We start from the raw sequence: 23,006 nt of genomic DNA, 5'->3' as shown, positions 1-23,006 counted from the left end.
GTTTCCACCATAACATGAGAAGTGGTGGATAACGGTTAATGCCAATGAGCAGGAATAAACTTGAGCACGCACCAAAAGGAGATGATAATACTTCATCTGAACACTCATAATTTATGATAATGTTGCTACCAGTGCAGTGAACTTGGCAGCTAATACACATTGGAAACGACGTAATACATATACAACGACTTTTTTCTGGGTGTAAATGGTCGTACAACAGGCATTTTTATGGCCAGTACGCCTTCGTCGTACGTTACACCCGGGGTGAATGTACGTCGTTATCATACGGGTCTATTGTGCGACGCTCGGGGCCTATTTACACCCAGGAAAAAGGTTCCATACGTCGTTTTCGTACGCCCGGAAAGTTTTCCCTGCGTGTATCGGATCTAAAGAGGCGTGCTTGCAGTTACGCTCGGGGTGTTTGTGGATTGATAATGATAATGATTCACAACATCGTGTTTATATTCATAGAGAACTCCCGGTGCGTGCTAGATGTGCGTCTCCACCACAGAGGCAATTTCCAGAAAATGTCAAGATCGTAGCGCTGTTGTGATAAATGGAACGAACGTAAAAGGCTTGATTTTTCCCTCGACACGGGAACAACAATTCCATCAAATGTCACGAACTTGAATGTTTTTATGATTTGTTTTGATCATCAATAGGCACTCAGTCTTTACGATTCATTGTTGTAAGAGCAGAACCGATGGAAGAGAGAGAGAGACACAGAGAGAGAGAGAGAGAGAGAGAGAGAGAGTGTGTGTGTGTGTATTTGTGTGTATGTGTGTGTGTGTGTGTGTGTGTGTGTGTGTGTATGTGTGTGTGTGTGTGTGTGTGTGTGTGTGTGTATGTGTGTGTATGTGTGTGTGTGTGTGTGTGTGTGTGTATGTGTGTGTATGTGTGTGTGTGTGTGTGTTTGTGTGTATGTGTGTGTATGTGTGTGTGTGTGTGTGTGTATGTGTGTGTATGTGTGTGTGTGTGTGTGTGTGTGTTTGTGTGGATGTGTGTGGATGTGTGTGTGTTTGTTTTCCAGTCCAACACGGCACCCACTCCCGTTGGGGATCCTTGAGTACTAACGCAAAGGAAAGAGTGGGATCGCATGCATCTGCAGACCCTTATTCTTGTTGACGTGTTCACGCGGTCCCATCTTTGTCACCGCCCCATTATTCCATACATCTCTGCATAACGTGACATTTGCGGGATTTCTGTTGAACCGGCGACATATGAATGTGTTTTGTGAAACCCGAGGGGAACGACAAATGGATCTGCCAGCTCGCTGGTGAAATATTCAGGAGATGAGGGATATCTTAGAGGACTCCCCTCGTGCCCCGTTGATGGGAAACAACTATGAAAATGCCATGGCGTGTTCTCGGCAAACTGCAAAGATTGATGTAACCTTGAAAAACATTCTTATCAAGTATGGAGATTCAAATAAGTTTTTTATATAGTGTCTTTCAAACACGTCTTCGTTTGTACTTTTGTTAGAAAGAGGTACTTTTTTCGGTTTGTCTTGGTGTGTGTGCAAGTTTGTTCCCGCTGGCCCGAGTCGAAGGTTGATCCAGGTGGCGGAAACTGGAATAACTAACTGGAGACTTACTTGCAGGATGGGAAGGCTGGTTTGAGGCAGGAAATGCGCAGACTGAATTAATTCACAATAATTGATAAAACAAGAAATCCATAAACCCTTCATACACATAAACCATGGTACAAGCTTCCTGTAATACGTAAAAAGTTGGTTCCTTAATTACGATTATTCCCTAAAGTTAAAATGTAATGGTTGACTGAACAAGCTATTTCCCTACTGTTTTATGATATTGTTTTTTCAAAACACTGTGTTCCCAATAGATTCTTTGATGAGCTTTTTATCATTAGTTAATTGCCTAAGAGAGAAACGTGTAATGAAGTTTTATTTTTCTTAAGTACATCTCGCACCTTTTGGCTTAGTCCACAGAGGTTTGCTTCATATAACAATTACCAGTGTTGTGAAAACAACGCTGATGAGTACGGTGTTTGTTTGGATATTGGAATTTTCTTTTTACACAAGCAGTCTCTTCTTACCTGTAAAAATAAAACTTCAATATCCTATGTTCTTCCAACCTGATGAAATTATTTTCGGAAGGTGCTTTGTTTGCTAATTGGTACTTTATTAGATGGAGTGAGCGGTAAGTTGCGTTACGGGTTAATAGCTTTACCTGAAAGAAGTTGCCAGCTTTCCCCTAAACACGCACCGCAAAGGAATATACAGAACACCTAAAACCCATACATCTGCTTAAAGCTAGTGAAAACGTACATTTATGGAGAATGACTTAAATCTTTATTTGCAACTCGTTTTAATTCAAAAGTCTTTGTTTCGCAGTCAATCTGCCGAATTAATAGTACACAGCAATTGGCGATCCATTGGCATAACATTCGGTTGCAAACGCTTGGCAAATCCTCTTCCAGGTCTTTACAGAGCACATATCGCGTTGCCTTGTAACTACTAGTATAGCTAACAAATGAATATACAATCTATCTACCAATCACATTGTTCAGTAGATATATCACTAACTGTGAAACCGTCTGTCCTTTCAGGAACCTATTGGAAACACATCTTCACTTTACTCCGAGGAAGTAGTTATTGACACAATCATCTTTGGAATAACAGCTTTTTTGCAGTACTGACAAATGATCGTGTCAACAGTGGAAAAAATTGCAGAATTTTTTTTTTCCATCACATCCTGTCAATAGTTGACAACTTTTCACTGTCGACAGGATGAATAATCTCAGTAAATACATGCGCCGTTGACCACACAAGGTATCATTTATGACCGACAAATCTAGAAAGGTACATTCCCGACATACACATTGAAAATTCGTACATTTCTTGTGTCTTATTTTCCGTACTGGAAACATAGCCCCATACTCATACTGACCCGACTTGACCCCTGGTGACCTGAGCAGGTGCCTCCTGATTTTACGACACGCCGCAAACCGATATGCTTTCGTCGGCCTACGTGACAAGTTGCCGACTCGACATTGCACAACTTCTCGAAATTCCCAAATGTCTGCCTACCGGCAAAGACTTCAAGACGCAAGAAGGCCACAGAAGACGCCAAGATGAAGCTCATTGACAGGAGCTTCGATAAAGACGGCTCGGGGTAAGAAACACGTTCGATTTAAGGGTAAAATTCGGACGCGGAAGTGATAATTTTGTGACCGCCCCCCTCCCCACAGATTTGTCGTCTACACACTCACTCATACATTCGTTGAATCAGAACGCAAACAAATACGGGATTCTTTTGCTTGACCTGAACGAAAGGCGCATGAATTTAAGCTTAAGTACATCTTAATATCACTGTTGAATTATGGAAGACAAAAAGTATTATGATGTTATCATGTAGTACTTCCAATGTACTAAATTCTAGTGTAGGGTTTAAGGGGTAGAAAAATATGATATTATCAAAGCAGCACCAATTCATTTACAGATTCTGAAGGAATCACAATAGCAAACTTAACTGGCCCCAAGGCTCCAATCTATTGATAGTTTATTATGCAAAGTATCTACCAGTATGACATCATACTACTATAGTCCCATATGGAGCGAATGCCTGTCAATTTGCTTAGTAAATACATTGAAATTGGAATTCCGAAAGACAGATTTGTGGACCTACAGTAGTCTCATCAGGGCTCACATAAATGAAGAGATCTTATCTAAAGTTAAAGGACCGCTAGTAACATTTTTAAAGATTTATGTTTATATTATAACACTGACCTAATCTACAGTAACTCAGATTGGAATGCCCTTACATGCAACATATATGCCGGCAGCATGCAGTCGACTCAACCAAACAAACTCCCAAAAAGGGACTCTGAACCGTTTCTTGAACTTTTGTGCTGTATGTTCTGACCGCTTGAATAAATTTGTATGCACTTTTTGTTTTGTAATTTTTGTCTGTGCAGTACGTGTCCTAGTCTGTTTAGACTGACTACCAGTAACAGTAGTACTAGTAGTACATCTAACGTATAAACTAGAAGTAGAAATGTTGATTTAGTAATAGTACATTTTGTAGTTGTTTTACCTCAAAGTTGAAGTGTGCCTGTTGTTGTTGTGCAGTCAGGTGACCCTGCTTCCAGAGGACCCAGAGGACATGTGGCACGCCTTCAACCTGGTCGCTGTGGGAGACAGCCTCAGGTCCACAACTATTAGGTACGGCTGATCTGTATCTGCATGATTCCTAGTCATTGCAATTTTAACAAGCTGCTAGGGGGCCCAAACCTACACCACTTCTTTATTACATCACAAGCTGTCAGCCACTCGAAAATCAAGACCATAGCATGTCCAGATCAAAAGATAAAAAAACGGAAGTTCTGCTGCAGTACCAAGGTCACATACCAGGGGGCTCAAAATCGACCTTGACTTTTGGCTTTACAACACCTGCCCACATACCAAATATCATCACAATCCATCAAGAGGTTCTTGAGTTATGCTGACTACAGTAGTGCGGAAACACAAACACACACACACACACACACATACACACAGACAGACACACCCTAAACTATATCTCCATTTTTCATGGAGATAATTCTAAGAGGTTGTCTTTGGTGGCCTTGTGGTTAGGGAGTTTAACTCAGAATCGAAATATTCTGGGTTCAGATCCCTGACAGGTCCCGATGTTGTGCCCTTTGGAAACTTTTAAGGTACTTAAAAAATTTACATCAATTTCCCACTAGACTCATAAGGTGACAATGAGAACCTTAGGTTGGAAATAAAAAGCTTTGGCCAAGGATATTCCTCAGATAAGATGTTAAATGGAGGTCTCATGTTTAAGGAGAGCCTAGCACACTTATTGGCCGGGTGTTGGGGTCCAACCCAGTGAGAACGGATCAAACCTTAAGCAGTCCAGTCCCACCACACTTGTCGAAAAGAGTACGGGTCCATCACAGTTATGAATGGATCAAACCTTCCAGTCCAGTCTTACACAGCTTGTACAAAACAGGTGTGTTACGCCTAAATGAGGTTTACCATTTATGCAAACAAACGAGCACCTCAAGCACATTAAAGAACCCAATTTAGACTACACTTATTGATAAGAGTAGGGGTCCATCCCGATTTTGACCAGTGTTCACAAATGATAACACTTGTTTTTCCAGAAAAGTCCAGAATGAATCGGCCACGGGAAGTGTCAGCAGTAGCAAAATTCGCACCACTCTCACCGTTACCATAGAAATGATCGACTTCGACACGGCAGCCTGCGTACTGAGGGTCAAGGGCAGGAACATCCAGGAGAACCAGTATGTCAAGGTGATGCTGAGAACAGGCTTTTAGCTACGATTTATAGATATACTGTAAATGCAGAAATGTTTGTGGGGATTTAATTTCACGGTAGGGAGAAAATTGGTTTGAAACAATAGTAGTGCTACAGTCACACAATGGAATGGCTTTTCGCGGATGTTTTAAGTTCATGATAAAGGGTTCACTGCGAAAACCGTGAATAGGAAAATTTTTGTAATAATCACATGATGATTAATAGTATTTTTTTTCTTCTAATTTTTCAGATGGGAGCCTACCACACCTTGGACCTGGAGCTAAACAGGAAATTCACCCTTGCTAAGGAATGCTGGGATGCCATTGCGATAGACAGAATAGGTAAGATATTTGGAGTTTCTTTTTACACAACCAGGAATCTCACCTGCTAACCTTTCGGTGTCTGTCAGACACCTTCTTCAGAGCTTCTGACTGGAGTACTGCTTCTCGTCACTATAAGTAGCCGATTTGGCGATTTTGTGGTGAGAACACGATCCCAAACGTGGTTGAGCTTGTATCCCTTCTCGTCTCGGTTCATCACTGGTGATGACTTCCTGATGCATACTGCCTCCTTGATCCAACGGATGCGTCTGTTGTCCTCTCTGTCTATTACTTTGGCCCCCTGACAGGCACCGAAACGTCAGCAGATGAGATACGTGGTTGTGTAAAAGAAACTCGGAAGAATAGGTAAGATTGATGTGTCAATAATTCTGTTATCATAATAAAAGACAATACTACATCTGTACACAAAGTAAAGCACCAACAAGCCACCTTCTATCCTCCAATCCTTCAACCTAGAGCAACCCTGTACACGGTCACTAGCGTGCAGTTGCTCCACTTGCCTTGCTACTAGGCCTCGCTAATTTGTAACATTCAAATTGCTACCTCATTATGAATCTTGTGCTGTTTCTTCAATTCATCTCTACCTTTGTATTGTATATTTTGTTAAGTTGAATTCTATGTCGATTTATTTATATTGGCGGGTTATTCATATTGTATTATTATGTTTTGATTGTGTGTATAATTTTGTATGTTTCGGCATGGCGGCCTTGAAAAGGTGACCCATGCGGGGGTACACCTGTTTCGTCATGCCATCCATTTTTATGGAGAAGTTAAATAAATAAATAAATTTTAAAAAAGTTGAAATCTTATGTTCAAGGCATGTGACATACATATATATATCATTAAATGGGCTTTGGGTCATTTCAGCTTGAGAAGGATGAGAAGACTGATTGAAAGCTTATTATATAATAAGAAGAATGCAGATGTAACAGTCATAAAGTCATACCGAAGGTTGTGTCACACATTTGTGTGACAGGCAGAGTTTGGTTATGTTTGATGTAACCTGTGTTTGTGTGTTTTTATGAGAACAAGCCTGTGATATTGGAGCACGTTTATGACATGGTTTTGGTGATGTTCAGGGTTGAATATAACCTGTTTTTGTGTGTTTTATCAGAACAAGCCTGTGACTTTGAGAAGAAGGCAGACGTTACGGCGCTAGTGATGCAGGAAGGTCTGGCACACGTTTGTGTAACAGGCAGTGTTTTGGTGATGTTTGAAGTGTTTCGTGTTTTTGTGTGTTTCTATCAGAACAAGCCTGTGATATAGAAAAGAAGGCAGACGTTGCGGCGCTAGTGATGCAGGAAGGTCTGGCCCATCTGTGTCTGCTTACCGGCAGCATGACTGTCGTACGGGCGAAGATCGAGACCAACATCCCTCGCAAGAGAAGAGGCAGCTGTGAACAGCACGACAAGGTAATGCATTGAGAAAGAATGACAAGGTAATTAGAGAGAACTTCAAACAGATGTGTTGGTAAGAATCATCTTTGCACTTCCAATCATGATTTGCAGGAAGTTTGGATTCTACATATAGAATTCTCTTGTTTTTTCCCTAAAATGTATTTTCTTAAGATCTCACATTGGAAGCTACAGTCCTCTGTGAAAGATATCAAATACTAATTTCTACATTCATTCATTCATCCACCCCTCCATGCATCTATTCATCCATCCATCCACCTTCCATCCATCCATCCATCCATCTACCCCTCCCTCCATAAAAAAAACATGACCAATATATTTTGTATGTACTCCACAGACCATACTACTTCCCTGTCCTCACCTAACCTTTCCCTTATCCCCATGAAACCCTTCCAACACCATGTAAGGGAAATCTGTACATGAAAGATAAGCTCTGTGCTTCATAGGATTATCCACAGGGGAGGCATTCTAATGGATTATAGATCCTGAGTTGTTATTACATGATAAGATCAACTATCTTAACAGAAATTCAACATATAAATCAGAGAACTTTTTCTCAAGGAAGGCTAAACTACTAGTACATTTGTACCAAGTTTAATAACATTGGGATTCCTTCCAATGTTATATTTCAAGTATCTCAATCCATTTTTTTTTCAGGGCCTTGGTCGGTTCTATGAGTCTGTCATGCAGGCTATACTGCGTCATGTCAACTTTGAAAGTAAGTTCTTTTATGTTTATCTTCAAGGAAGTATGTTTTCCTTTTTGCTCCATTTCTTCTTCCTCTTCCTCCCTTAGAAACAAATAAGATCAATGACCTGGACCAGACGGCTGTCACCATGGTTACTGGTAGTAGCAGCCACCCTGTGGTGTTCGATTTACATAATGTTTATGTAGTATGTGGCAGGACAGAGCTGGAGGGGCTAGCTTTTTCAGTTTTCAGGTATTTAATATACATTTATGTCAATTATAATTTCATATTGCATATCAATGATGTTATTAAGTATACATGACAAGCAGTAACTCACCATGCCATCGGAACATTGTGGTAATTGTATTTTTGGCTAGAATAATTGAGTTTTGTCTCTAGTGTATCAATTACCAAAAACGTCATGCAAAATTCCTGATTAGGATCTCTCTTCCTTACGAGGCCATGCCAGTTGATTAAAACTTAAGGCCAAAGATTTGCACATGCTTATAGGCCATGCTTACTTGATTATATTGATGACATTCGTGCAGGCATCAGTTTTTGTCTGTTTGCCAAAAAAAAATTGATATCATACTTTAAATTGTACGAAGAAGCTGACAAATGAGCAAATATATGCAATTCATTCATGTCAGTCATTTGGAAGACCTTCCCAACCAATTAAATTTCACTGAATAAAGGCAATTTTTTTTGCCAAACTTTAATTTGTGTTGCATTCCCGTATAGATTTTTCAGTGGCCAGAGGATGACATCCATATTCACGAAATCAAATCATGATCAGTGCAGCCTTACAAAGGAAGGAGATAGAGTTTCATATCCTGTGAAAGACAAGATTTAACTAATACATGTACTTTTTCATAGTTTTCTTCAGAATTGGAAGAGCTAAAATTCAAAGACTTGCAATTGAATACTACTCGGCTAATATAAGAAAGAGCTTAAACCATGGTTTTAGCTTTGATTTAAACTCTTTTGAATCCACAAAAAATTAAAGATCCTCATATCTGGTCTTTCTTAGTTCTTACATAACGGTTATATAAGTCATACTGCAAGAATCCTGTTCGCTTCTGTTCACAGAGAAAATCTGCCAAGAGGAAACTTTATCGTTTAGTCTCACTAAGTCTTACAAAGAACTCACATAGCGGAAAAGCCGTAGGCTATAATATGATCCTGTAATCTTAAATCTTTAAAAGTCTGACAGAATGCCAGTAGAATACATGTCGCTTTCTTCCGTGATGTATTGCAGCTTACTGCAATCTCGAATATGAGAAATCCGTCGCATTAGGTCGCCACTTGAGAGTTTCCATATCTATAACCGCCTTATTGAAAAGATTTGTATTGTTTCGCGTAACTGGTAAAACCGCCTTTAGGCGTAACTTACCAGTTAGATACATTGTACAAGCCACGTAAGACCGGACTGTAAAGTGTAAGGGTTGATGCAGGGATGGACCGCTGCTCTTTTGATAAGTATGGTGGGATCTTTAGATTTAAAGGTGCTCAACGTGTGGCTCTTCTCAAATGCGAGGCCTCAGGCCTGAGTCCAACCTAACTCTGACTGTATAGACTCCCTGATACTTTATACTGCAAGTTACAGACTTTCCCGGGTTTGGGCTCGGGTCCACGCCTGGGTCTGGACACAACTGAAAAAGAGTCACATAATCCTTTCAGATGGAGACATAAAGCCAGCGGCCCCGTGTATATAAGGGAGCTGATGGCGTCAAATTTAACCTCTGCACGTAATTACGTGAAAGAACCCAACACACTTATTGAGCTTGGTGGAAAATTTGATGACTTGACTGTATACTCCTCTCTCTTCCTGCCGTAGTTGTGAAGTGTGTCCTTGTCGCCAGCCCGGGGTTCGTGAAAGACCAGTTCTGTGAGTACATGTTCAGTCAAGCCATCAAAACAGACTGCAAAATCATCACAGAAAACAAGTCCAAGTTCCTGCTGGTCCATTCCTCCTCTGGCTTCAAGCACTCACTCAAAGGTAAGTATATAAGTAGTACAGATCACATTGGTTATCTGGAGAGAGAAATCCTTCAAATTGATTGAACATGTATAACCTAGCCTTGGTGCTGACTGGCCATCAGTTCTTGTTGTCTTCCTCTGACTGGCTATTCTTGGAAATTTTTAAACATAAAACGTTTTTTCATTGGTCATATACTGATTGGACAGGTATAACCTAGCCTTGGTGCTGATTGGCCATCAGTTCTTGTTGTCTTCCTCTGACTGGCTATTCTTGGAAATCTTTAAACATAAAACGTTTTTTCATTGGTCATATACTGATTGGACAGGTATAAACTAGCCTTGGTGCTGATTGGCCATCAGTTGTTGATGTTTACCTCCGATTGGGTGTCCTTTCAAAACAGATTACTGTCTTCCATTGGTAATCAATCTAGAGAGAAAAGTCCTTCAAATTGATAAGACAGGTACAACCTAGCCTTGGTGCTGGTTGGCCATCAGTTCTTGTTGTCTTCCTCTGATTGGCTAACCTTTAAACCAACCTCACGCACTAATGGAATGCTTTGTCTTGATTGGTTTATTTGAAGGCAGGCCTATGATGCTGATTGGTCATCTGATTTGTAGCTGACCTATCAGCAAAGCTTTATTCTTTACTGTGTTACATATTGATTGCTAAAGTTTGGACTGATTGGTTGCGACACACTTCAGAATTTTTTCTTCCAGTTTGTAATTTTCACATTCGATTCTTTTATATTCAGTCATATTCCTTTGAAATTTTGATTAACACAGAATTAACAGACTAAAAAGACTTCTTTTTACACAACCAAGAGATTTATTCCACCGATGTTTTGTCTCCTGTGATTGTACATATGTAAATATTTTGCATTTGGGAATGCATCTCATTATGTATAAGCAGCAACACCTGTGCTGCTTTGCTATGTGAATCAGTCAGAATTGCCTTGAAGAAGGTGACAGATGGTCACCGAAATGTCGGTGGAATAAATCTCTTGGTTGTGTAAAAAAAGAGTATTTTTATTCAGCGACTTACCAACCTGATGAAACTATTCACAGAACTAGCAGAAGTCTTGAAGTACAACTTATTGCAGTTTCTTCCTTCTCTCCTCCACAGAAGTGTTACAGGACCCATCAGTCACTGCCAAACTGGCAGACACAAAGGTGGGTTCAACTAATTACAGGTTTGCATAGCAAAACCTTTGTTGGATCCGTTGGCATGTGAGGTGGCCGCCATCTTGATTCTGTGACGTCGCAGGGTAGCCATGCCATTTCATTGGGAGGGGTGTTTTTTGGGGCCGCTAGTGTTCTCTCTATTTTTAACAAATCGGCACACGACTATCACACATTCAACTCAAATAAAAAGAAAAAATCAATACCAATATTCATATTTATAAAAAGACCCATAATTGCTAAATTAACATAGCAAACCTGAAACATATGTAGCACAAATCCTTAATCTAGTTATATTCTGTTGTCTGTTCAATGGGAAATTAGACTAAATCCCAGCACTGTTTTTTCTCTCAATGATTTGTCCTTTTCTACGAAGTTTGCTCAATGTAGCGCAAGGATCAGACTGGTTTGAAATAACCAGTCATAAGTTTTGCAAGCCGTGTTTAGATAAGTAAACACTGAATGACCTATCACACCTAAAGTTTGACCATCTAGCTGTAGGCCTTTTTTAAAGCTATCTAATGAGGGTGCCCTTACTGTTAGTTGGTGGCAACTAGTTCCACTCTATGATAGTGGAAAACAATGCATTTTTTAAAGAATGAATCCTTGGTCGATAGCTGTGTTAGTGTTACTTGAAGGCATGACACTATTTCTTGTTCTTTTCTGAGCTGTTAAATTTGAGCATCATGCATCATACTTATTTCATGTCTGTAAAACTTTGAATGTTGGAAGTTCCACGATACCTTAAGCAATGTAATTAGGTCCCAGCTGGTTACATACTTGGCACTTCCTGCCAGAGAGGTGTCTGTGATCAAAGATTTTAAACATCTATGTTTAAGACTGTTTCTCTGAGAATCAATTCTTCCCAATTAAAAGTTTGCTCTAACGACTTCCAGCACTTTAAAACCAGTGGCAACTGTAATCCTGGGCTTTCGGAAGTGAAAAATTTAATTGAGAAAGACCAGCAGCCTCAAACTACTCTAAAACTCATCTGTAACTATCAGATTACACATTCTGGTTACTCTGAAACTCATAATGTAACTATTACTTCACACCTCACTTGCAGCTGCTTCCACCTATATATCTAGATGTTTATTAGACAGTCGGGACTCGGATATGCATTCAATTTGCCATTCCCAGTGCGTAGGATGGCAATGACCGCAACTCAATGTTGACTTACTAGTATGGAGGTTGAACCGCATCCTGTAATTAAGGTTGAGTCAGTGTAATTTTCTGTCATATTAGTCTAGATTACCATGTGAACCAATTTGTATCATACCAATTTATATTATGAGGTGACTGAGACTACCCTAAGCCTTGCATAATACTGTAGGGGGATCTTAATAGGAAAAGTGGGAGAGGTTGTTATAGGACAAGTACACATGGCATCTGTGATTTTCTCTGATTGTGTGTGTGAGTGTCAGACATAAGAAACGCAAATTTAATGTGGACGGGTACCACGTACCAATTCATGACAAGGTGACAGAGAGTGCTCTTACATAATGCTGGCAGGAGTTTTTTCTAGAAAGAAAGGGGCAAGACCAAGCCAATGGTGTCAATTTCTGGTTCAAGAAGAACTGATTTTTAAGTGTGTTGGACAGCTATGACAATTGGTGATAGAATGAGATGACCGAAAGTGCTCTTTTGTGATGGTGTGCTGGAGTTTTTCTTGGAAAAATCTGCAACAACAAGCCAACTGCAACACTAGTGCCAATTTATGGTTCAAGGAGGGCTGATTTCTAAGCATGTGGGACACTTATGTGATGGTAAGATGACAATGTCGTGCACGTGTGAAGCACTCTTATGTAACGCTTGTCAGGGGAGTTTCTAGAAAACATGTGAAGGCATACTTGTAAGGGAATGAAGTGATTCAGCAGAGATTGTGCAGCATAAGGGGTGACAATTTACAATTTAGAAATATGACACATTCATGGTTTTGATCAACTATAGTCACAAATGTCATGTTTGTGAGCAAATACTTTAAAGCAAACCAACTTGATTTCTTGGTCTCCTGATTTTAAAAGAATAATGCTGGATTTGAATATAAAAACAGACTCTTATCAGGGAAAGTCTTACCTTGGTACACACAATTTCAGGGAGTGAACAGAGTCAGATGCAAGTTTTCCTCCCAGCCCTCTGTTTTCATGATTTCGTCTTGCTGAAATGTTGCATAAGAATCAACAAATTAAGATGGTGCAGCCTACTAGGACTAGGTTACATAAAACCCTTTTGTCAAAGATGGAGGACACTAGGCACAAGAGACCTTAGACAAATTAGATTGGAGTCCAGCTTGAAAGAAGTAAAGAGCTATGTGTTATATAATTGGCTAGGGAATTTGATTTTCTAAATAATGTCCCAGTGTGCAAGGAAGGAATGAATTCAAGTTAAGGTAAAGTAGGATTAAAGAGGCCGGCAGGCATTCTGCAATTAAGGTTTACAAGATGGAAACTGTAATTTTCTCAGTTGTTATTCTTGATTACACAAATGTACATGTCATGGATTTAGGTAATGAAACCTGGCATTGTGATCCATTTGCTGTCTAATGGTCAGCAAACTCTAGGGAATTTTTTTTCTTGGAAAATTGGGCAACATGGTTATTGGTTACATAATAGAGTCATAGAGGGATGCTATTGGGGGAAAAGATTTGGATAGTTTTGATATATCTTGTTGGATCAACTGGGCTACAACTTTGATGTGGTTTTTTTTTTTCAAAAATGGGCAAACATGCCACTGATCATGTCATAGATCCTATGTATCTCCATCATTATCAATGATAACAAGTTCCTCTAAGACTTCACAATAGCTCAGCAACTTTAGCAAAATTTTGCAGTCAGAAGTACTCTAATACGCTAAAAGTTATCAGCATTGACTGTTGGTTCCATCATACTGACTGTTCATCCCCATGTGTTATCCCAGGCTGCTGGAGAGGTGAAGCTACTGGAACAGTTTTACATCATGCTGCAGCACGAACCTGACAGAGCATATTATGGGTAAGTCAAGAACATACATGTATTATGGGTAAGTCTAGAACACATTATGGGTAAGTTTTGAGAGCATGTCATGTGTACATAATACATTTGATGAGGGACCGTTTATAGTGACTAAAATTGTGTGACCTTAAAATGATCTTATTATTATGATAGTTGGAATATGATGCAGAAAACATGCAAAAAGTTTAAAATGTGTTTTTTTTCTATGAAATTTGTTGAGCAATCAAATGATTGGTCGCTCAGTGGTCGCATCCTCTAGCAGAAAGAGATAGTCACAACATAATTATGAAATTAGTGATCTTGTTCCTTCTTTTAGTTTTTCTTTTGCAAATGGAACTAGTTTTATGTCTCTTCTATTCTAAGAATGATTATGTTAAACTGTATTTATGATTTTTTGTTGTCACCAGAATCAAACATGTGGAAAGTGCCAGCGAGTCAGAAGCCATCGAGACCCTTCTCATTTCTGACAGGCTGTTTAGGTAAGGAGAGAAAGATCAGAAATACAATCAAAAGATCTAGTGAAGCCTTATATGTGTACACTTGTACTTGGACATACAGGAAATTTGTGTCAGTATGTACAACTTCCATTGAAAGTGTGTACATCCCTTATATTGACATGTGGTGGCATACGAAGTCTTTGTTTTTGGTGTCTTTTTGTTACCTTGTTGTTAGTATGAAGTTATCTGAATACTCTGTCAGTAGAGTGGTAGGAAGTGAGTGGCAAGATGGTGTCACTACAAATATTTCGGGAGTGACAGGAATTAGAGTTCAGGGATAGTAGAACTAGTCGTTAATCAGACAGTCCAGGTCATGGGGTCAGGAAGGGTGACAGGAAGTTATCAGTGGACACATGTAATGTTTATGTTAATCAAAACCTTATATGCATAATCAATGTACTTCTATTCACCTTAAGCACACTAAAGTAGCCATTTGGCACCCAATTCCTCTCTGGTTACAGAGTTAGGCAGCAGGGAGAAGGTTTAAACAAGGCATATGAGAAATTCTAGATATTTCTCTGAGGCACGAGATCTTCGAAGTCTTGTTGTTTCAGCCACCACTTTTACATATGTACAACAGATGCAAACAAGGAAGATTGCCAGATAACAGTTCACGTGATACTGTGTCTCTATGAATACCTTCAGGGCTCAGGACGTTCCTACAAGAAGAAGATACGTGGCACTCGTGGAGAAGGTGAAAGATTTGGGAGGTGATGTCAAGTAAGTGGTGCAAAAATGATTCATGTTATAACTTCGTTCTCTGTCTTGGTACTTTTTTTAGAACATTGAAAATACTCACTTTTTGCTTATGTAGCATGAAAAATTATCACCATACTTAGAATGGAATTTCATTCTGTTGATGTGGTAAACTTGGTAGAGGAAATAAAACCCTGTCACACAGTGGAAGAGCTTTGGTGGTATTTGTTGATCGACAGAAAGTCACAGAATTTAGAAATTGCCAGAGACTTGAGTGTACTTTAATCCTTTAGCACACTGAAGTACCAGTTTTGGCACCCAATTCCCTATTGGTTACCGAGTAAGGCAGCAGGGAGAAGGTTCAGAATTAACCTAAAAATCTACTCCATCAGATTGGACCTCAGGACGTTGGGGCTGAGAGACCTGTGACATTGTTCCATCTCTGAAAACCGTGTGGTAATTGAGACAACACTGGGCGTATTGCTGCCAAAAATGTCACTTAGAGCTCCAGACCCGTTGGCCAATTCGTTTTCCTGCTGTGTGACGTGGCATAAGGATGTGCTCAGTAGTGCTTGGTATAGCCTTTGACTTGAATATTATCCCTTTCATATTGGACTATTCATCTCATTGCCACTCTCATTTATTAAATCAAAACCTTCATAACAGTTTCGACACTTATCCATTGTGAAGAATTGCAAAGATCAGTAATTTGTGCATACCTTCCAGCAAGGCTTTCGCTTCAATTTGTATCTCTCAACCCGTCCCTTTGGTATTACCAGTAATTCTACCTCTGAGCCTGCTTGAAAAATTAGGCTGTCAGTTTCTGTTATGCCAGAGGTCTTTTTGTAGGATGATTGTGGAAAACATTTCTGTAGCGATGTCATCCAGAGAGGAAAGCTTGTTAGCTAAGCTTGTATTACACAATCTCTCACTGCCTGGGGCTCGTTGGTACATGTAGTAAGTCAGCCATGCAATTTAGTCAGGCTACTTCACAGCTCATGTTTGAGAGCTATGAAATTCAATAGATTTGTCGGGTTGGCGGACCATAAGGTATCGGACATGAAGTAGAAGCAGTCAGTTTTGCCCTGAGGAAGGTACCATAGCTGTCCAAATTTTCGGGAGGCAGATGAAGAAATTGGTTTTGTACAGCAAAACTCTAATGCCTCAAGTTTGGGAAGTAATAACAACTTTTGCAAGTTCGAAAACAGCCTACTGTTCACCTAACAGCTGTTGGTGCAGTTACTGCCATTACTGATAGGGGGCATTGATAAGATAGTGAATGCCTCATCCTGTCTTTATGACTGCTTGTGGTTGGAAATGTCAGTTTTTTTCAACTTTGCCCCCTTCCTATCTACTAGTATTGACAGCTTTTACAAGTTAGAAGGATGACCCTTCGCAGTACTCTCCAAGCAGAGGTTGAATGGGCAGATCGTCACCGTTTTATCATATGCCTTGAATGGGCTAGCAACAAACAAAAAAAGGCATATGATAAAACGATGACGATCTGCCCATTCAACCTCTGCTTGGAGAGTACTTCGCAGAGCAGTTTCTATCATCACTGATATGGGGCATTGATGATTAGTGAATACCTCATTCTAGCCTGTCTTTATCACTGTTTACGCCCCTAAAGACAAAGCACCCTCTTTCCCACTGTGATGATGAGTTAAAAATGGCTTTTCTTTCCTCACAGGATTTTCTCCAGTCTACATGTCTCAGGAGAACGTAAGTGGATGAAATTGTACTCACTCCAAAATCTTATCAATTCTGCCAGTGGCCGATATTTACACAGAAAATCATGAAAATCTTGTTGTAAAAGTAACCACATTACACCACTGTGTTAAACACTGTACAATGAGGAGACAATTCATTGATGCCACCTATCACATTTTTAGTGAAGTGCAGGCTTAGTTACTGTACATCCTGGCACTTGAGAAACAGGGGTCATTGACCCACAGGGAGAACTTGAGCTGGGGGTAAGGCAGCCAATCAGAAACTGCCAAGTCTACTCAATGTTCTTGCCTCATGATTATAGTATTTGAAAGCATTTCCCCACCTTTGTCACTTCCCCTTAGAAAACTCCTCAGCTGAAAAACATAAAAGAAAGTTCTCTCAACACAACAATAGCATTCATACACTGTGAATATTGCTGTGCTCTTTTATAAGGTAGATTCAACTTATGATGCAGAAAAATGAATAAAAACAGTGATTTTGTATATGTTTCAATCGGTCAGATTCTGACCGATTGAACTGTCAGATTCTGCAATACATACCTTTAATGGAACATCAGGACGTAATGGATTGATTCTGATTTTGATCATTCCCACTAATTCCGCAGAGCTAGATCAGCTGACGGGAGTTGCCGCTATCCTGCGTTTCCCGATTCCCGAGATTGACGAAGAAGACGCCACGGATTCAGACGAGGACTGAAGCCTACGGATTCACACATCGACTGTCAGACAGTCGCTTCTTCCGGTAGTCTAGATCTTCCAAATAAACAGCTATGATACTGTATTCAGTTGGAATTTGGATGGTGGTTCAGAAGCCTAGCAAAAGAAGCGTGTATCAAAACTGGTTCTCGACGTAGAAATGTTGCTACAACTGGATAGTTACCTCAAACGGTTGTTTAGAGGATTCTGTTATTGCATTAACGTGTTGGGGTGACAAAGGAGCCTACATAGTGGTATCCAGTATGTAGATAATTACTCGATAATAATTGTAAGGAAGTCTGAATAAGTTCAGAGTAATCTCCAAGCAGATCTATCAGTGGCAATGCAGTATCCATAGGGGCAACCAGTATCCACGCAGTGGCCTGTTGGATACTGTTTGGCCATTGGGACACTGCATTGCCACTGTTAGATCCTCTTGGAGATTGAGTTTAGAAAGTTGTCTCGAGAAAGTGTGTTGAAAAGACCTTAGTATTATTTGACTCTTATCTTGCGAAAGTTTAGACCGTCAAAAATGTTACAAACATAGAGTCTTGTATCAGTCTAGAAGTTTGTGTACCTTGTAAACACATCTCAGGCATGCCTTTGCCTGTTGTTAATGATAGTAATATATTTTGTTCGGGATATATTACTTTATGTTGAATTTATGCCACCAAAACAAACTATTGTTAAAGTTCTTACAATAATTTAAGAGATATGTTGTACAGTTCAAATACAAAAGTGCAACCAAGGATTTCTTAGCTCCTTGATTTTAGAAGATATTGGCAAAAACTTCATTCTTAATATTTAAGTACATGTACATGTAATGCACTTAAAGCATTGTGTATAGCAGAAAATGTGAGCTTTTAGCTGTGAAAGTTGGAAGGTTTCTTTCACAGAGGAAGCGACATAAATGGTAATATAAGCCTAATAAACTAAATTGATCACATGCAACCAAGGGATCGGTCGGAACCATTTATTTTTCTTGAAGACAGAACCACAATCTTCAGACAAGGACAGCTGTATTTACAAGCAGACAACTTTAAAGTCAGAGGTTACATTCGTTAGTGTTAGATAGCTGGGAGCAAAGTCTACATCCTCCAATACTTCATTAAGTATTTGTATTAAGTACCTCATTTACCTCATACCATCATGTCCTTCCAAAGGCAAACTTGTAAAAGGTTTTTAAGGCTATTGCCACCTATGTTGGGACCATCAATGAATGAGGTAAGCTATTCTTAACGGCTCGGTTTTGTTCTTTTGCGATAGAGGGACTTTCTTTGACAGTAACCATTCTTTCATTTAAGCAACAGATGACATTCAGATAGACTTGGTTGTTACAATGAGATCTTGCGGAAGTACAAGTTGTCGACTGCTCTGAAAGAGCAGTGCACCTTGACATTTTGATCTCCCCGCCACTGGACGCTAGCATTGTTTTTATTACTCTTTACATGTACACTTTTTCTTTGAAAGAAAAAACAGAAATAATACCCTAGGGTACAAATCAAAACAGGCATTCCACTGCCTGACTTAACTGATATTTAACTATGTACATAGATTAAAACTCTGTGAACACTACACAGAAATCAACTGAGGGAAAAGTTCAGTGGTAAAGGTTTCCTCCCATGTGCCGCTACCGAGCAACGGCTGGTAGGGGGAGGGCGCGTCCTCGATTCCCGAGTCGCTGGTGCTGGATTTGAAGGACATGGGGCTGTGGAGCTTCATGTCATCATCAATGTCCGCCGCAAGGGGGGAGAGTGAGCCAATCGCATCCTGCGAGAACGGGGAGAGAGGTGGCGAAGAGAGTGTGAACGTGGGGGTCGACAGCGTGTCCTCGATCTGAGACATGGGTTCCGTCTTCATGGCTGGTTCCTGGTGGTGGTGGTCCAATGCCGCTTCCTTGTGGTACACGTGGTCCAGCCGGATCAGTTCCGCAGCGGAGTCCACGCGTGGCGCTGTGGCCCCCATGGCGGCTTGGCCGGGCGTAACCGCGGCGACTGTGGGGTCGAAGGCTGGGTCGGAGGCCGTGATACCCTCGGTCTGCTCTCGGAGCTGGGTGAAGAAGTTGTCGGGGTCGAGCTGCTCGAGGAGGCTGAGGAGGACATCGCACTCAGCGTCAGGATCCATGCCACCAGGCTGGAGGTGATCCAGATCTGCCCCTGCTGCAGAGGTGCACGTAGTCTGAATGCTGCGGATTCAGAGGATCTGGATCCCTCCCTCCCGGCGGTACGGCCTTCGGCTGCCAGCGACGTCTCCCGAGCCTCCTGTTTGCAGTGGACCTCGGACTGGCCGAGCCGCTTCTTGAGCTCGGCGTTCTCCACCTTCAGGCTGTTGGACTGCTGTTTGAGGCTGGAGTTCTGTTGTTTTAGAGTCTTGTTCTGTTAGAAGGCAAATTTGCATACATGTTAATTATATATCCCCTTAAGTTCAACACAATGTTCAACTAAAAGGTTCTATAACTTCTCTTAAATTCAGGAACAGAAACTGTCTTTCATGTGTCTTTGGGTGTCAATGGCTGTAGGTAAAAGAACCCTGAGGCAGTATGCGGGCTTACCTGTGCTTCTAGTTTGGCGACAATTACTTCCAGTTCGTCCATTTTGGCCTTCTTTCTGTCCCTTGCTGTCTGTGCTGCCACTCGGTTCTTCAGTTTTCTATAGTAGAAAGAAAGAAAATTAAACATGTTAGTTCAGATATATTTCTGTAAAGTTTAACACTACAACTTTCTTGGACCTTTTTTGCCGGTCACAACCTTTTATTTGATTCAAAAGCCAGTAAGCTGATGAAATGCTGGCTGACCTATGACCTAATCTCTGACTCATGTTGTTAGACAACATACTATAAGTGTAACGCTTTCGGGACAAATTTCGCTCACAACAAAATTTAAGAAACATTTGTTACCACATGCCAAAAAAGCCCTCATAGAGGCTTTACATCAAACATCTTTTTTCCATTAAATCAACATTCATCAAAAGTACTATATTATTAGAATTACAAAGTACTTTTTAGAAAAAAAAGACAACAACACAGTATTGCCTAAAGGCATAGGCAGACAACTCCTTGCTATTTTGGTTTACAACAGGAATAGAGAAAATGTGTTGTCATTTCCGCCAGCGTTACCAATTCTAAGTCGAACATATATGGTTGACACTAAAACCCAGATCAAATATTTTCTAAAAATCAAATCCGCAACTTTCATAGGAGCATAAATGTCACTTCTTTTTTTTAAATGTTTGTCAGGAAAAATAACGAAAGTCACCTGAAAAGAGGGCGTACACATAGCTTCATTTTTAGACACTGACGGCTTCATAACTTATCAACACAACATTTCAAGAGGCCCTGTGAACTACTTAAGGGTCAGATCTGAGGGGAAAGTCACCTTCTCATCGCCTTTTCCTCAGGAGACAGGTGGTTCAATCTTCTTCTCTTCCTGGGTTGTTGTTCCGTCACTCCTGCGGACGCCATATTTGTGGTGGTGAGACTTGGCGCGGCGATCCTCCCAGCGATGTTTATCGGCGCTATTCTCTTGGCCGCGCCGGCCGGAGCGAACACGATGCCCGTTGACATATCTCGGTCTTCCCTGGGGGCTAGGTAGTTGGTAAAAACGTCCAAAATTTCGGCAAAATGCCCCCGGTTTTCACAACTTTTCTCACTTCATTCCGGACTTGTCGTGACGAACCTGCTTTTCTACAGGAGGATGTGAGGTCGTGTCTATCTGTGATTGGTTACGAAAATGATGTCTTTGCTCATTTAAATATTTAAATTTCTAAAGTCCACAGCTGTGATTGGTTAGTGGTGAGGATGATGCAAGAGGGTCCCACGGTTACCGCGTACGTCATCACAACCCAGACGTCATGGTCTATTTTTGGGATTCCCCTGCCACGAGACCAAATCTGACGGTGTCTCAAAAATAGCCTAAGAATATTCCCCAACCAAAGTTACATAAGAAAAACAATGCGGCGTCTTTAGTGTTTTGGATTCATGTTTTTGGTGAAATCGTCCTAAAGATCGCAGTACCGTAGATTTGGGGTGGAATTACTAGTACGTGTACGTGTACAAATGTAATTTTCAAGTTTCGCTTGTCAATTTGAGCAAGGAGGTATATTTAACCTCCTTGATTTGAGTCACCGTTACGTTCTTGAGTCATCTGGTCTAAGACAATTAAAGACTAGAGAATAGAACGCCCTTAAGCCTTGACCTTTCCTCACTCAAACAACGATAACTAGTACTGTATAACGTTTACTGAATTCATTTGTTGGGAAGTCTATAAAACGCTGTATATAACGTTATATATCAAACACACCTAAAAAGCCCTTTTACATGCTATCTTCATATGTTCACCTTACCTCAACTATGTCCCGTCCTCTTTACATGACATCCCGTCCTCTTTACATGACATATATTCTAATGAAATCACTCTCCAGGTAAGGTAAGGTAAGGTAATCCCTCTCTAGGTAGGGTAAGGCAATGCCTCTCGCAGGTGCAACGTTAGAAATCAAACAAATCTCACCAAGAGCTGGTGAGAAAGATTATAGAAACAGGTTGAGACCTCCCGCGTGAACAGGGGTATAATAGGCAAACGCCGGAGAGGGAATCTACACATTTCAACGTGACTTCAACGGTGAATGCGGTGCGCAGAAAGACTAATCTCCAAGCAGATCTACACGGGGCGCTGAAAATCGTACATGCTAGCCAGAGAAGCTCCAGTCAGCCAGATAATACAGGGCTGAGTGACTGGAGCTTATCTGGCTGACTGGAGCTTCTCTGGCTAGCATTGTACGATTTTCAGCGCCCCGTGTAGATCTGCTTGGAGATTACAGAAAGACCACGAAGCAAGGCAAGGGCATGCTGAGTAAAGTGGACTTTTTGATAGTAGCTAAGGGGTAATTTATGAGACTGCAAGCAAAAGTTAGCCCTGTAACACTCACCCCAGCTAGGTTGATAGACGAATGAGATGGTGAAGGCAAGGGAAGGAAACCGTTTAACGGGACGACTTTTTAAAAAAAGCGGGTTCACTTAGGTTAAATTTAAAACATAACTTCCTCGTAGTCCTCGGTTAGATCAAGGAGTTTTAAACCCAAGGAGGTTGAAAATCTCAGTAGTAACAGGCTGAGTCCATGGCCCGCGGTGCACGGCATCCAGGCAAGAAGAAGTAGAACTTCGGGGTAGAACTGAACATAGATCATGGTGCAATGGAGAGAAAATGACATTTCAAGGTAGTATCCCCCCCCCCCCCCCCCCCCAAATAAGATTAAAGCCTTCACCAAGTAGCCTGGAGTCCAGCCTTATTAGCTTTTCGTTCGCTACGCAAGCTCTGCTCCTCGTCAATAATTGTTGGCGAGGAGCGGAGCATGGCTGGCGAACGGAAAGCTGATAAGGCTGGACTCCAGGCTGTCACCTAGAAGGTTGTGGTTTTTTGGGTGCCTGAGTCTGTTTATCTGTGGACAACATAACTCGAGTAGTCGAAGTGGAACTTCTGCTTTTTTTAATGTAATATCCAATTAGATATGTGTAC

General features: G+C 40.8%; 1 protein-coding gene and 1 pseudogene across 2 annotated transcripts; one reads left to right on the top strand and one right to left on the bottom strand.

Moving 5' to 3' along the window:
* Window positions 1-2,978: 2,978 nt before the first annotated feature.
* LOC136439496 (protein pelota-like) lies at window positions 2,979-17,582 on the top strand. Its single transcript, XM_066434917.1, has 13 exons — window positions 2,979-3,134; window positions 4,091-4,183; window positions 5,131-5,281; window positions 5,536-5,626; window positions 6,875-7,038; window positions 7,699-7,759; window positions 9,567-9,728; window positions 10,833-10,879; window positions 13,805-13,878; window positions 14,286-14,357; window positions 15,021-15,095; window positions 16,762-16,793; window positions 17,407-17,582. Exons 1-13 carry the CDS (start codon window positions 3,094-3,096, stop codon window positions 17,496-17,498), a joined length of 1,155 nt encoding a protein of 384 aa, XP_066291014.1. The 5' UTR covers window positions 2,979-3,093; the 3' UTR covers window positions 17,499-17,582.
* A 1,313-nt stretch (window positions 17,583-18,895) lies between these two features.
* On the bottom strand, window positions 18,896-21,201 carry LOC136439507 (X-box-binding protein 1-like; annotated as a pseudogene). Its single transcript, XR_010756545.1, has 3 exons — window positions 20,871-21,201; window positions 20,049-20,145; window positions 18,896-19,872 (listed from the first exon to the last, which is right to left on the bottom strand). The product of XR_010756545.1 is annotated as an X-box-binding protein 1-like (transcript).
* Window positions 21,202-23,006: the final 1,805 nt, after the last annotated feature.

Source organism: Branchiostoma lanceolatum, chromosome 1 (assembly GCF_035083965.1).
Source record: "Branchiostoma lanceolatum isolate klBraLanc5 chromosome 1, klBraLanc5.hap2, whole genome shotgun sequence".
Lineage (NCBI taxonomy): Eukaryota > Metazoa > Chordata > Leptocardii > Amphioxiformes > Branchiostomatidae > Branchiostoma > Branchiostoma lanceolatum.
The sequence above is the reverse complement of the archived record's forward strand: the minus strand, read 5'-3'. Positions and strand labels throughout refer to the sequence as shown.

Excerpts from the sequence above, each read along its gene's own strand:
- LOC136439496 (XM_066434917.1), top strand. The coding sequence starts at position 3,094 with ATGAAGCTCATTGACAGGAGCTTCGATAAAGACGGCTCGGG. Across the intron at positions 3,135-4,090 it reads TTCGATAAAGACGGCTCGGG|TCAGGTGACCCTGCTTCCAG; the intron begins GTAAGAAACACG and ends GTTGTTGTGCAG. Across the intron at positions 14,358-15,020 it reads ATTTCTGACAGGCTGTTTAG|GGCTCAGGACGTTCCTACAA; the intron begins GTAAGGAGAGAA and ends GAATACCTTCAG.